The sequence below is a fragment of the Varanus komodoensis genome, unplaced genomic scaffold, assembly GCF_004798865.1.
Source record: "Varanus komodoensis strain SLA01 unplaced genomic scaffold, ASM479886v1 scaffold80, whole genome shotgun sequence".
In the NCBI taxonomy this organism is placed as follows: Eukaryota; Metazoa; Chordata; class Lepidosauria; order Squamata; family Varanidae; genus Varanus; species Varanus komodoensis.
In genome coordinates, this window is record NW_025336482.1 from 2,458,156 (window position 1) to 2,470,476 (window position 12,321).

Below are 12,321 nucleotides of genomic sequence, written 5' to 3' on the forward strand. Positions count from 1 at the left end.
ACATTTATTGATGCGCAAGTTCTCATAAAAATGCAAGGTTTACCCCAGGATGGCCGCTGCGTGACAGCAGGTGCCATCTTTGTTTACACAAATGGCAATGCACAACAGCTGACATCCTGTGCTTCTGCCGCAGCCCGTTGCAGGTGGGGAAGCACCTGACCCCCCCCCCCACAAACCTGGGCGCAGCCCGTTGCCATCACAGAGGTCAAGGCAATCGGCCGGGCAAGTCTCTGTCATACCTCCTTGGATGAATTCTGGACTGGGTCCAGGCCTTTTGGGGGTGCTTCGTACAGCGCCTGGCATGATGCAGCCACACTCAAACCGCAGGGCTGGCAGAAGCCAGGAGGCCTCCCCCAGCCTGCAACCTATCCAAGGCCGGAAGCTGGCTATGGGGGGTGGGGCAGGGTGGGGGGGACAGAACCCCTGCTCCAAGCGGCCCCCTCCACCACCCAGACCAACCCAGGGGGCCTCCCATCCCGTGCTGTGGCCCTCTCCCGCATCCCCCCTTATGTCCCCCCCAATTCCTCTCCTCCCCCGCCAGGCCCCGGCCCCAGATTGGGCCCCATTCAGACTCTCCCCACAGATGCGCATGCTTGGCTCCCGCCTCCACCAACAAGCAGGTGGGCAGGTGACCCCTGGTGGCGCAAGCCGGGGCCAGCAAGCGCTGGTGCGGGGGGCGGTCCGGCGTGGCCAAGGCTGCTCCGAAGCAGGAAGTGGCGCAGCCCCGCGGGAAGGTCCGGTGGTGCCCCAGAGATGCTCGCCTGGAGGAGGGCGCGCTGGACGGGGCGGCCCTTCGGGGGGCTGGCGGGGCCGGGGCAGCTGGGGCCACGGGCATCGGGGCCGCTCGGCCGGGCCGGGGATCCGGGCAGCATCACACGGTCATACTGGGCGAATACTGGAGGGAGACAGGCAGGCCGATGGGGCACGTCACCCCCGAGAGGCGCAGGGGCCCGGCACGCCTTCCTCGGCTGCGGGGCGCAGCGGAGCCCCCCCCCCGCGTGCCCGAGCACCCGGCCCACCCACTGCCGCCCTGCGCAGGCCTTACACTCTCGCCTCGGAGGGGGGCCAGGAAGCCGCTGCCCGCCTCGCTGCTGCTGCAGGTGCTGTCGTCCCGTGGGGTGCCCAGCGGGTTGGCCAGCCCCACCACGCCGCCAGGGGAGTTCTGCGGGCCGGGGAAAGAGGGGCGAGGGCTGGGTGAGCAGCCAGCGGCTTGAAAGAAGAGGGGCGCCTTTCCACTGGTCCGCAGGGAGGGCGCAGTCCCTGTGCAGAAGGGCTTGGGGCCGAGCCCAGCCTGTGGAGGGCCAGTCTGGGGACTCGGAGCTGGCCCTGGCAGCTTCCCAGCTGGTGTGCAGCTCGGCAAAGCCCTGCAGGGAACACCTGCCGGCCCTCCCTGCTTCCTGGCTTGCCCACCACCCAACCCGCCCCCACCCGGGGCAAGAAATGGCATTCAGCTGAAAGAGGGCGGAGTGAGCCACGGCAGGCATGTTAGCTCTCACTTTTCCCTGCATGTGACCTATTGTGTGGCATTTTGCAAATCCAGAAAGAACTTAAAGAACTTGTTTCTTAAATGCAGGGAATGAAAGCAGAAATTTACAGTCTGCAGCTGGGGAGGCAGGGTACTGCAGGATGCAGACGGGAAGGGGCAGGGGCTTCTCCGGGTGCGGAAGTGGGGTGGTTTCCCTCTGGCGCAGCTGTGGTCACCCTCGCACGGCCCCGCCCCGCCCCCAAAGCCACCTGGACCACACGGCCCTGTGCATTCCGCTCACCTTGGGCATCCCGTCCATGTCTCCGGGACCTGCAAGGAGAATTCAGCCAATTACTGACAGGCCCACTGCCCGGCTCCAACGCTGGAGAGGAGAGCCGCTAGGAGGAGCCCCCACCAAGCCGGCGGAAAGCCCCCCTCACTCACCAGCAGCAGAACCCAATGCCCCTTCCTCCCCCAGAACCTCCCCTCCCTGCCGGGGGTCCAAAGCACGGGCCACTCCACAGCCGGCCTGGTACCTTGGCTCAAGAACCCCTCAGTTCATGACCAAATCAGGTTGCAAACAGATATTTCAGGAAAAAATTCGCCTCAGGTTGCGAACTCCGCATGGGGCGACGATCGCGATCACGCCCGTCTTCCCTGCCCGAGCACGACCACAATTGCGCCCGTCTATGGCCGCGATCGCTGTCACGCTCCTGCAGGGAACACGGGTGCGATCGCGGTCATGCTGGGGGGTGGGGGGGAGATGGTCGCGATCTTTGCTGTTCTTCGTCACTTTGCTTCACATTTTCCTGATTTAAAAAACAGTTGCAGAACAGATTCACCTTATTTACACTGAACCTTATGGGGGAATTGGACTCACAACCAATTCGGGCCATGACCAGAGTCCTGGAGAGGACAGAGTTCGTGAGCCGAGGCGCCACTGTATTCCCTTCCCTTCTGCCGGCGTGGATGTGATGTTTTGCATTTTATAAGGCCAAGAGCGGAGAATAAAGAAAGAAAAGTCAGCTCCCCGTGGGCGGCTTGGCAGATACTGCCCCGTGCCAGCTGGGGGAACAGAGATGGGGGGTTTTCTTCACAAGTTTCGGGGCCGAGCGAGTGTCTGTTTCAGTTGCTCCTTCCTTTGCCATCCATTTTAGGTAGTCCTTGCGGTTGTTGTTATCCAGCTGGTCACACTCATACTGGAACCGAAGTCTCACCAGCCCCAGGCCAACACTTTCAACCCCGCTTGAGCCCACACTAAGCCCATCCCCTAAAGTTAAAGCAAGGGTCTAGTCCTCATGGTTCTCAAGGGAAGGCTGATTTTAAACAGGAGCGCAAAACCAGCTCTGCCTAATCCTCCATGACTGGACCCAAGTTGTCTGGAGAGCATCACAACCACGAGGGAACTCAGGCACCCTCTCCGTGTGCCAACTTTTTGATTGGAGGCTTCCAGGGGCAGGGATCTGTTGGCTTCCGTGCCACGAAGTCTAGGACCGAGGGAGGGGGTCAAAGAGTCTTTCGCCAGGCTGCCCAGGCTTTCGACCCGATGCCTGCTGGGCACTGCTTCACCCACCTAACGATCCATTCAAGCGATGGGGCTCCAGGGTGTTCATCCCGGGCATCGGGCCCTCCGGACTGGGCCCCATGGAGAACTAGGAAGAGGGGTGGGAGGAGAGGGGAGAAAGAGAACTGAAGTGCAGGACAGGAGGGGAGGGAAAATTCAGGTTTCTTGGGAAAGCGCAAGCGCCCTTGAAGTCCCTGCGGGAGGGGGCAGAGCCCGAGGGCTGCAGACCCTTCAGGAGGCGCTCCTGGGGCCGCAGGGAGGTGGGGGGGCACAGAAAGGGGGGGCAACCCCACATGGTTCTCCTTGCTGGGAGTTTTCTTTCACCTTCGAAGCGGAGGAGCTGTGCCAAAGGCAGAACTCACTCGCTTGGGTTGGGCAATGGGGACCGGCTCCAGGTGGGCTGGGGGCTGCGCCAGCGATGCCGGCCCCCTGCCAAGCGGGGACGGAAGGCGCTGGGCCGGCGGGCACTTACACTGGGCCGGCTCCCGGCAGGGCCGACGGAGCTCATCATGTACATGCTTTCGCTAGAGTTGGTGGAGTCTGCGGAGAGAGAAGGCGGCCAGTAAGATGGAGGCTGGGAAAGCCACCCTGGGGCCTGGCGACTCCTGAAGGCAGAGCCTCCCTCCAGGCCCCCCACAAGATGGGCATCAGCTGCCCCCGACTGGGCAACTGGGCTTCTTCGCTCCCCAGAGCCCTGAGGCTGGGACCAAAGTGCCCCAGGGCCCAGTTTCCAGCAGAGGACAGCCAGATGCTGCACGCAAGGCTCCCAGCCCTGCCAGGCGTGCCCTTGGGGCAGATCCAGACCTTTCTGCATCCAAGGGGCAGCCTCTTTGAGCTGGATCGTCTCTTGGCCACTCCCTCAGCCTTCGGAGAGGAATTCTGAACTTGCACAATAACACAGGGAGCTGTTGGGGGAGCAGGGAGACCGTCCCCATGACGTGCACGAGCCATTTCCTCCCAAATTAGCCCAAAAGCACTCACCTCCCGGGCTGGGTGCGAGGGGTGTGCTGGGCAGGCCTCCACCTCCAGGGGTGCCCTGTTGGAAGAGGGGGAGACGGGGGCAGAGGGGGTGCTTGTTCGGCTCCTTTAAGCAGGCTGCCTTGCAGAGTTGATAACATGTTTGCATATCTGCATTAGCATCAGCAAATTTGTGCTTTCTGGGGGGTCCTCAAACCCCTGAAGCTTTCTGGCACCTAATGCTGCCTCCTTTAGAAGCCCCTCGAAGCAGGCTGAAGCTTTCCCCCCATCCACAGGCACAGCCCCCAGCCTCCCCGAGACCCACATTCTGCTTTCATGGACCATCCAGCCCGAATTCTCGTGCCAACGCACAGAAACTCACCCCGAAGCTGCTGGGAGAAGAGGAAAAGACCTAGAAGGATCGAGAGAGAGAAAACGCACGTTAGCCCCGGAGCGCTGGGCGAATCCACGCATCCTGGACTCAGTCCCTCCGTGGCCCTTGCATACCGAGCTCGTGTTCATGTTCGGCCATGGGCTGCGCACTGCCGGCCCCCTGCAAAGAGAAGCAGGCCTCGCTGATACCTCAGAAGCTGGGTGGGGGCCCGGGGCTGGGAGGGGCCGCTCCGCCACGCGCCACGGGAGGCCAATGCGGGCGACTTACGTGTTCACGGTGGCCATGCCGGGGCTGGGCCTCATCCCGCCACCATAATGCTGCAGGGAGCAAACGCAGGAGTCAAATCTGGGGTGCAGCGTAAGGGGGAGAAATCACACGTTTCTCTCTCGAGGCAGCCCCCCCCGACTCCTCGGGCTGGAGATGGCCTTTCCCTGCAGCTTCTCTGCTTTCCTGGGGCCTTACCTGCTGCCTCCTCCATAGCCGCAGGCAAAGGTTTTTACGAGACGAGTGTGTCCCTCTTGTGCAGGCAGGAGTTGCCAGCCTCAGACCAGCCCTCCCCGACCCATCTGCCTTCCAGCTGGGTTGGAATGCAACTTCCAGCATCCCCAGCCAGCAATGCCCATGCAGCGGCCCTTGCGCATTCTCCTCTAACTAAGCCAGTTTCCCAAGTCATCTATGCTCGAAAAAGTCTCTGCTCCCCCCACCTGGAACTTTTCTGCACCTTTCAGGTGTGCCATGACAAGGACTCACCTGCAGGGCAAGGCTGGTCATGGCACGTGGCGGGGTCATGCGCTGCATTGGGGCCATATTGGGGTGTCCTGCTGGGAAGGGAAGGAGGGGAGGAGACTCTGAAGTGCTCTTGTTTCTCTTAAGCAGCTAGTCTTCAAGGATTGGCGGGCAAGGATGAGATAGGGGGGCAGACTCCAAACAGGCTCTCTCCATCCCGCCTGCTGCAGGGGTCCCCATGCCAGCCCCCCCTTGGCCCTCCCCACTGTTGCCCAATACTTACCTTGCAGCCGGGTCCCAGGGTCCATGGCAGTGGGGATCAGGGGCTGTGGGGCAGGCACACCCACGGGGGGCTGTGGCGGGGGGGGGGGGGAAGAGCAGAGCAAGAGCAATCACCACCTGGACATGAAAGCAGTGGCCACAGGATTCGGCCCCATAATAATCAGAAAGTTGGCACAGTCCAATGTCGGGACTGCACCTGTTCCGTCAGCCATGGGGCCCTTCCAAGACCAGACGCAGTGGCAGGGCTGACCTTCCGGAACCCCAAAGCTTCGGGACAGGGCCCCCTGAATGAAACCCTTCACCCCACTGCCCATTGCGAATCACTCCTGGGCTAACACACCAGCCTTCTGGCACAAACAGCACACCTGCCAGGTATTGACAGGTGCATCTGTATCTTATGTCCGTATCGTGCAATTGCTCCTTCCTTTGGTCGTGGCCATTCAAGATGGCTTACAAATACATAAAGGGATAAATAACTATCTCGGGGATAATTTAGGGACCTCGGGGTGCTGGTCGACTGCAGGCTGAACATGAGCCAGCCGTGTGATGCGGTGGTCAAGAGGGCGAACACCACCCTTGGTTGCATAGCCAGAAGCGTGGCTTCCAGATCGAGAGAGGCGTTACTACCACTCTATACTACTCTGGTGCGCCCGCAACTGGAGTACTGTGCTCAGTTCTGGGCCCCTCATTACAGGAAGGATATAGCCAGGTTGGAGTCAGGGCAGCGAAGGGCCACAAGGTTGGTAGCCGGTTTGCAGGGGAAGCCATATGAGGTGAGACTGAGGGAACTGGGTCTCTTCAGCCTGGAGAAGAGGAGACTCAGAGGGGATCTGTTGGCGACATACAGGTGTGTGAGGGGGTGTCACATGGAGGTGGGGAGAGACCTGTTCTCCCCTGCAGAGGAAGGCAGGACGCGCTCCAATGGAGCAAAGCTCGGGGAGCCAAGGTTCAATTTGGATGCCAGGAAGCACTTCCTGACAGTCAGGACCCTGAGGGTGTGGAATGGGCTTCCACGAGAGGTGGTTGAGCCCCACTGGTGAGGGTGTTCAAGGACAGGCTGGACATGCACATGGTGGGCATGCCATGAGAAGAGCTGGCTTGAGCCCGGGTCAGGCTAGATGGCCCAGGGTACACCTTCTGCCTCGCTCGGTTTCTATGATTCTATAAATAAATTAACCTACATAAATGAAGAAATAAATAATCAGGACAGGGCCAAGCAAGCACCTACAACCTTTATCAGGAGCATTTGCACCTCCTCCTGTCCAAGAACCAAATTTTGCTTCTGAGAAGTTCTTAGGGGTCTTCTGCACTTCTGAGCTATTCTCTTGCAACTGTCGTTTTACTGGCCAAGGTGACTCTGAGTGGGCACTGAGTGCTTCCCCTGCTTTTCCACACACCCAGCCCCAAGAGTGCAGGGGAGACCTTGGAAAAAATACTTTTAAAGGCCACACACACACACACACACACACACACCAGACAATTATCCTGGCAGCCTGGAGGGGCTGAATTCCAAGTCCCATCTTTCACTGCCAGCACGGCCCGTCTTTCCCACCTGCCCTGCCCTGGGCGCACTGAAGGCCTCACCTGAGCTGGCATTCGGAGTGGGGGCCGGAGGCCGCCGGGGAAGCGCGAGGACACGAAGGGCTGCAGAGGGAGAGAGGGCATGGGTGGGCAGCCCGAACGACCCCGTCGCAAGCCAGAGAGGGCTTGGGGTACGCCGGGCGCCCTGCGGCACATGAGCAGGCGCTGCACCGGATCCGGGCCCCTGCGGCAGATGGGCTGCAGGGAGAACCAGGAAAATGACTCCCACCGCCCTCCTCCCGGCACATGTGCTGAATGCGACTTCTGGTGCCCCCACTCACGAAAAGGATTATTAAATTTTACTGCTCATCTGGGGGGTGGGCACGATGGGGGGCCAAGCTGCTGCAGCGAGCACTGCCACAAAACACCCGGCTGGCGGACCGCCGCTTTGGCTTGTTCCTGCTGCGTCGTCAGATCCAAAGGTGCATCGTATACAGCAAAAACATTTGCTTTGCTGCCGAATTTGGCTCTTTGCTGCGGGTGCAGCTCAGATGCACCTCAGTTAAAAACATTCTGGGAATGATTGGGAATTACGTCTTTGCAGAAAAAGGCTATGATTTTGTATTGGGATCCAGCGGGGTGCGGAACGAAGCCTGAGACACAAAACCACGCAGGTTGCAGTGCAACACGCTGTTACCTGCAAGGAGGATCCCACTGAGCTCAGGGGAGCTTTCTGAATGGACAGGTGCAAGAATTCCCTGCCAGTTTACCTGGAAAGGAATGGATGGGTCCGAGATATGTCCGGTTCATAGGCCTGTGCACGCATTTGAGAGATACTGATATTCCAAGAAAAACAAGACTGTTTAACTCCATCACGAGGGGGTACAGTGCAAGACACCCACCCTGGAAATGCTTAAACATGGCGTACGAAGAGACTGCAAACAAACAATCTCTCTCAAAGCACGGACGAGTCAGGAAAGATTGCCGTCAGCAACAGCCACTGTAATTCCCCTGAAACTCGGCGAGCTGGCAGGCAAGAGGAGGTGGCAGGGAGACAAAGCTGGCAGGGGGTCATCTTCTGACCCCCCCGCCCCGTCTTCCAGGGTCCTGGTAGTCTTACCTGATTATGTGGCCCCATCATGGTGGTGCTGGGGTTGTGTTGCAGGGGCTGAGCGTGCGGGGAGAGCTGGGAGCCTCGGGGGGCCTGGGAGGTGGGGGAAACGGAAGCCGGTTAAGGAAACAAGCCAGGATCACTAGCAAGCCCACCTCCTCTTTCTCCCCCTGGCCCCCCGGCTGAGGTCTGATCGTCATTCTGCAGAGATCCCAAGCGTCTATGGGAGGAGTGGTTTGGGGGCACAGCAAGTCGGGGCCCCCAAGCAGAGGGGCAGACGTGAGGTGGGTTGGGTGCTCCCCGTTCTGACATTCGTTTTACACGGAACGGTTGAACAGGGCTGTGGTTCCGAGGGAACGGAGGCGCCGTCCACAGCTAGGGCGGGACAGCCGTCCCTCCGACTGAGCCAAGCACCTGTGCCGTGTCCTGTCCTGACCCGGTCCCACCTTGTGAGGTACCTGGAAGAATCCAGGGGGCATCGGCCCCGCAGGCAAGCCATCGCCGGCCTGCATGGTGGACATGACGGGACTCATCGTCGCTGCCGCGGCGCTCTACAGGGAAAGGGGAACAGGGCTCAGGCCGGTGCATCCCACGCCCCGCAGGGAGGGCCAGGCCTCCCCACCTCCATTTCGGAGGCACTCTCCGTCCCACGCAAGGGCAACACAACTTGTGCCTTCCCCGCCACGTGCACGCACAATCTCAGACAGACCCTGCCTGTGAGGGTCAGACAAAATGACCGGAGGAAATCTGACTTGCACAAGATCTGGGAACGGGGCCCATGGGCCAGAAGTGGCCAAACCTGGCACTGGGGGTCCCACAGCAGCCACAAGAGATGCAGGTTTCCAGCCTGAGGCCGCTGTGTCAAGGGAACCGGCGCAGCTGCGTGGGGAGCCATTAAATGCCAAGACTCTGCTGCCTCTTTCCCACCGGCCCCCTCAAGCACCCTCTGCGCCAAGTGGTTTTAATTTAGTGCAGGGGGTGTGATGGCCCGCAGCTTGCTCTCTCCCCACCCCACGATTCTCCACAGAAGAGGCCTGGTGGAGGCAGAAACCCCAGTGTGGCCCAAGGTGATACAGGAAGAAGCCCCAGCCCGGCCCGTGCGGCCTGCCTCGCTCCCACACTTCCCTCCCGAAGTTGCGAACGCTGGAGAGAAAGGGAGTGCTACTCACGGGCCCCAAGAGCGCCTGGGCGAGCTGGCTGGCATTCCAGCCCTGCTGTTCTTCAGAGGCACAAGCACCGTCCCTTAGAGAATGTCCCTCCATCTCGCTACTCCGCATGTGACGGACCGTGAGCTCCCCGTTCCCAGAAACCAGGGTAGGACTGCCGCTGCCTCCAGACCCCTGCTCACCACCCAGCTAATCTCGGAAGCCCTGATTCTGCCCCACACCTGTCAGAATTCAGAGTGTACCTCCCCTGGGCAGGGATTCCTTGTTATTTCCAGTTTGGGATATCCTGGAGATAGACCCATAAAAGAAAAGCAGGGCAAAAACCAAGAAGGCTGCCGGGCGGTGTAGACAGAAAGCTGCACACACAGACAGAAGGTATCTATCGCCAAATTGATTACCAAAAATGTTCCCAAATATGTCAAAGAGATGTTGGAAGTGTAAACACAAACCTGGTACTTGCTATCATTTGTGGTGGGCTTGTGTTAAGGCAAAAAAATACTGGGTTAAAATATACAAATGGCTTGAGGAAATGCTGCATAAACCATTAACATTTAAACCTGAAGTCTTTCTATTAGGTATTATTCCTGATAATCTCCATCACAAGCTATATACTTGACTTTTCATATAACTACTGCGGTGTGGATTGCATTTGTCCAACATTGGAGAAGCGAAGAGGCACCTACTGAAGAAATGATTTTAAAAAAGAATTTGGATTGCACAGAAATGGACAGATTGACTTTGTCTTTGAAGGAGAAGGAAGATACAGACTTCCATCAAACTTGGGACATTTGCTATCATTGGTTAGAGAAACGGGACTATGCGCAGAACTGAATATGGTTGTTGAATGTAAAAAAAGAGTGAGATGTCGGCCCAGTATGTCCTATGTCCTCAGTAATTGTTGTTTTTAGTTTTGGATTTATAAATCATAAAATTTGATTAAAGAAAGAAAGAAAGCTGCACGCATGGGACTGGTCCGGGGACAACCTGTGCCAGCAGCCCCCTCCTCACATTGCAATGCGCAGCATGTGCTTCCCAGGCAGCCACCGGCCACGTGCTGGAAGTCTGGGAGGCCTGGGCACAGCCGCATCGCCTCAGGCAGGCGGGAAGAGGGGCGTAAAGGGGCAGCTGCTCCGGGCCGTGCCAGGGGAAAGGTGTTCCCGCACAGATGTGGTTCCCATGGAAACCGGCAGGGAGGGATGCCGGCAGCCGGGGGTGTCCACCCCCCAGGAGAAGCAAGCACCACAATTCCGTGCAATTAATGTCCCTGACACAAAGGATGCAAAACAACCGAAAAATGCTAAATTCCGGAAAATTAGAATGCAAGTAATGTTTTGTCTCTGTCTGCCTTTGCCCCCTTTTACCAGGTCTGGATGATTACTCTGCGTCACGTGTGCAAACCAATTTGGTGCCTGTACGTCATGTTTACAAATAGAGGCTTTTCATCTGCGGCTTTTCCTTTTAATGGGCTTCATGCTCTCCGCTGAAATTGCTTTGGATGCGCCCAGACTGCGAGGAGGAGAGGAGGCGGGTCAGGGCCCACCAGCCGCCCTTGGTTCCTCGCAAGAGGAAAGATGTATGGGACATCCATGTAATGGAATACAAATATTAAAAAGAGGTTTGGTCTCACAAATTATACATGAGCCTTCCTGCTTCCAACCCCGTGGATCAGGCCCACGCCTCCGGGGTTCAAGAGTCACAAGGGGCGGTCAAGGGTGGCACTGCCCCCCCCACACACACAAGGAGGATCTGCCACGCAAGGTGAATGGAGTGGCAGGCGGCCCCCCCTTGCCGGGGTTCCCCATGGCACCCCCTGCAGGGCACGGGATTCTGTGGCCGGCCGGGTCCCGCAGGGCCTCCGAAAAACCGGGGGACGGCGTTCGTTCGGCAGGTCCCACTATGGCCGGGACACACCCTGAACATAAAGGTCCAGCCGCCAGTCCTACCGTTCTGCTCCCCCCGGCGGGAGCGGTGAGCTGCCGTGTGGGCCCTGCCCCTGCCTTTGGCCCCGCTGGGATGCAGACCCCCAGACCTTCTCGGACGGGGAACTCGGCCGCCCGCAAAGGAGGTCCCATCCCGCCGGCACGTGGGCTGCTCACATCATCCACGCTTGCACGAGGGCGCCGTACTCACGTAATCGCGGAAGGGCTTGGCCTCGCTCGGGTGCTCACATACGTCCCGCCGGTCAGGCGCTGCGCAGTACAGGTCCCAAAACACACTGGAGGGGCCACGGGGAGCAGGCGGGAAGAGACGGGTCGGCCGTCAAGGCAGAGCTCTTGTCAGACACGGGGTCTGGGCTGCTCACCCTGGCACTGCCCCCTGCCGTGGCTGGGCCATGCGGCGTGGCCTGCAGGGGTGGAGGCGCCTCCAGGGCCATGCGGGCCCCCCCAGCTCCAGGCAAGATGCGGCCCTGCAGTGCAGGCCACGACCCCCTGCCACGTCCCACTCCTCCGGAGGGTCCGGAGCCGGCCAAGGCTAGCTGCTGAGAGCATTTTAGTGGGGAAGGCTGCTGCCCGCCCTTGCTAAGCAGAATCCTTGCAACCCAGGGGCACAGAACCCCCCACCCTTTCGGGGTTGTCCACCAGCCGTCCTCCTCTTCCGTGGCCACGGATCTTTTCATGGATCTTCAGCTCTGCTCACCCTCCACCCCATCCACATCTGAGATGCCTTTCTAAAGCTTGGCAGAGAAAGCTCTCAGAAAGCCAAACAAGTGAGCATTTTGGGCTTGGCTGGGACATGCCGGGACTCTAGGATTTCTTTTCTTGAACCATTGCAAAATGGCCACTGCTTGTCAGAACCTGGCAACGGGTGGCCCCCACGGACGGCGTGGCTGGGAGTCAAGTTGCCTCCCCAGGTCAACGTCGGGCTTTGGGCCCCGAGGTGGAGCTCCACACCCCGACCTTCCTTTGCTGGGGGACTGCACCGGGGCCTCGCCAGGGCTGGGGGATTTACCTTGGAGGAGGAAAGGGGGCAGGGGAGGGTGGGGGAAGCCAGGAGTCCCAGCACCCCCAGTGAGGGGGTACTGATGGGGTCCTTCTATCACTCGCTGCCCTGAAACCTCACAGTAGAAAAATCATTTTGATGGAAAGGTGGCAAGAGAAAGTGGAGGCAGAAAGGTGAGAGCGGGGGGGGGGGGGG

The 12,321-nt window shown here is 59.4% G+C and overlaps 1 protein-coding gene across 1 annotated transcript in view; it reads right to left on the bottom strand.

Moving 5' to 3' along the window:
* Positions 1-871: 871 nt before the first annotated feature.
* The window catches only part of SSBP4 (single stranded DNA binding protein 4), a 16,506-nt gene continuing 5,056 nt past the window's right edge, over positions 872-12,321 (bottom strand). The window contains exons 4-18 of the mRNA XM_044455917.1: positions 11,317-11,401; positions 8,479-8,571; positions 8,030-8,113; positions 6,973-7,032; positions 5,390-5,459; positions 5,131-5,198; positions 4,648-4,697; positions 4,494-4,539; positions 4,369-4,398; positions 4,011-4,065; positions 3,502-3,569; positions 3,039-3,117; positions 1,767-1,795; positions 1,046-1,162; positions 872-895 (exon numbers count right to left, since the gene is read on the bottom strand). Of these exons, the coding sequence (XP_044311852.1) occupies positions 872-895; positions 1,046-1,162; positions 1,767-1,795; positions 3,039-3,117; positions 3,502-3,569; positions 4,011-4,065; positions 4,369-4,398; positions 4,494-4,539; positions 4,648-4,697; positions 5,131-5,198; positions 5,390-5,459; positions 6,973-7,032; positions 8,030-8,113; positions 8,479-8,571; positions 11,317-11,401 (958 nt within the window). The remainder of the gene's footprint in view (positions 896-1,045; positions 1,163-1,766; positions 1,796-3,038; positions 3,118-3,501; positions 3,570-4,010; positions 4,066-4,368; positions 4,399-4,493; positions 4,540-4,647; positions 4,698-5,130; positions 5,199-5,389; positions 5,460-6,972; positions 7,033-8,029; positions 8,114-8,478; positions 8,572-11,316; positions 11,402-12,321) is intronic.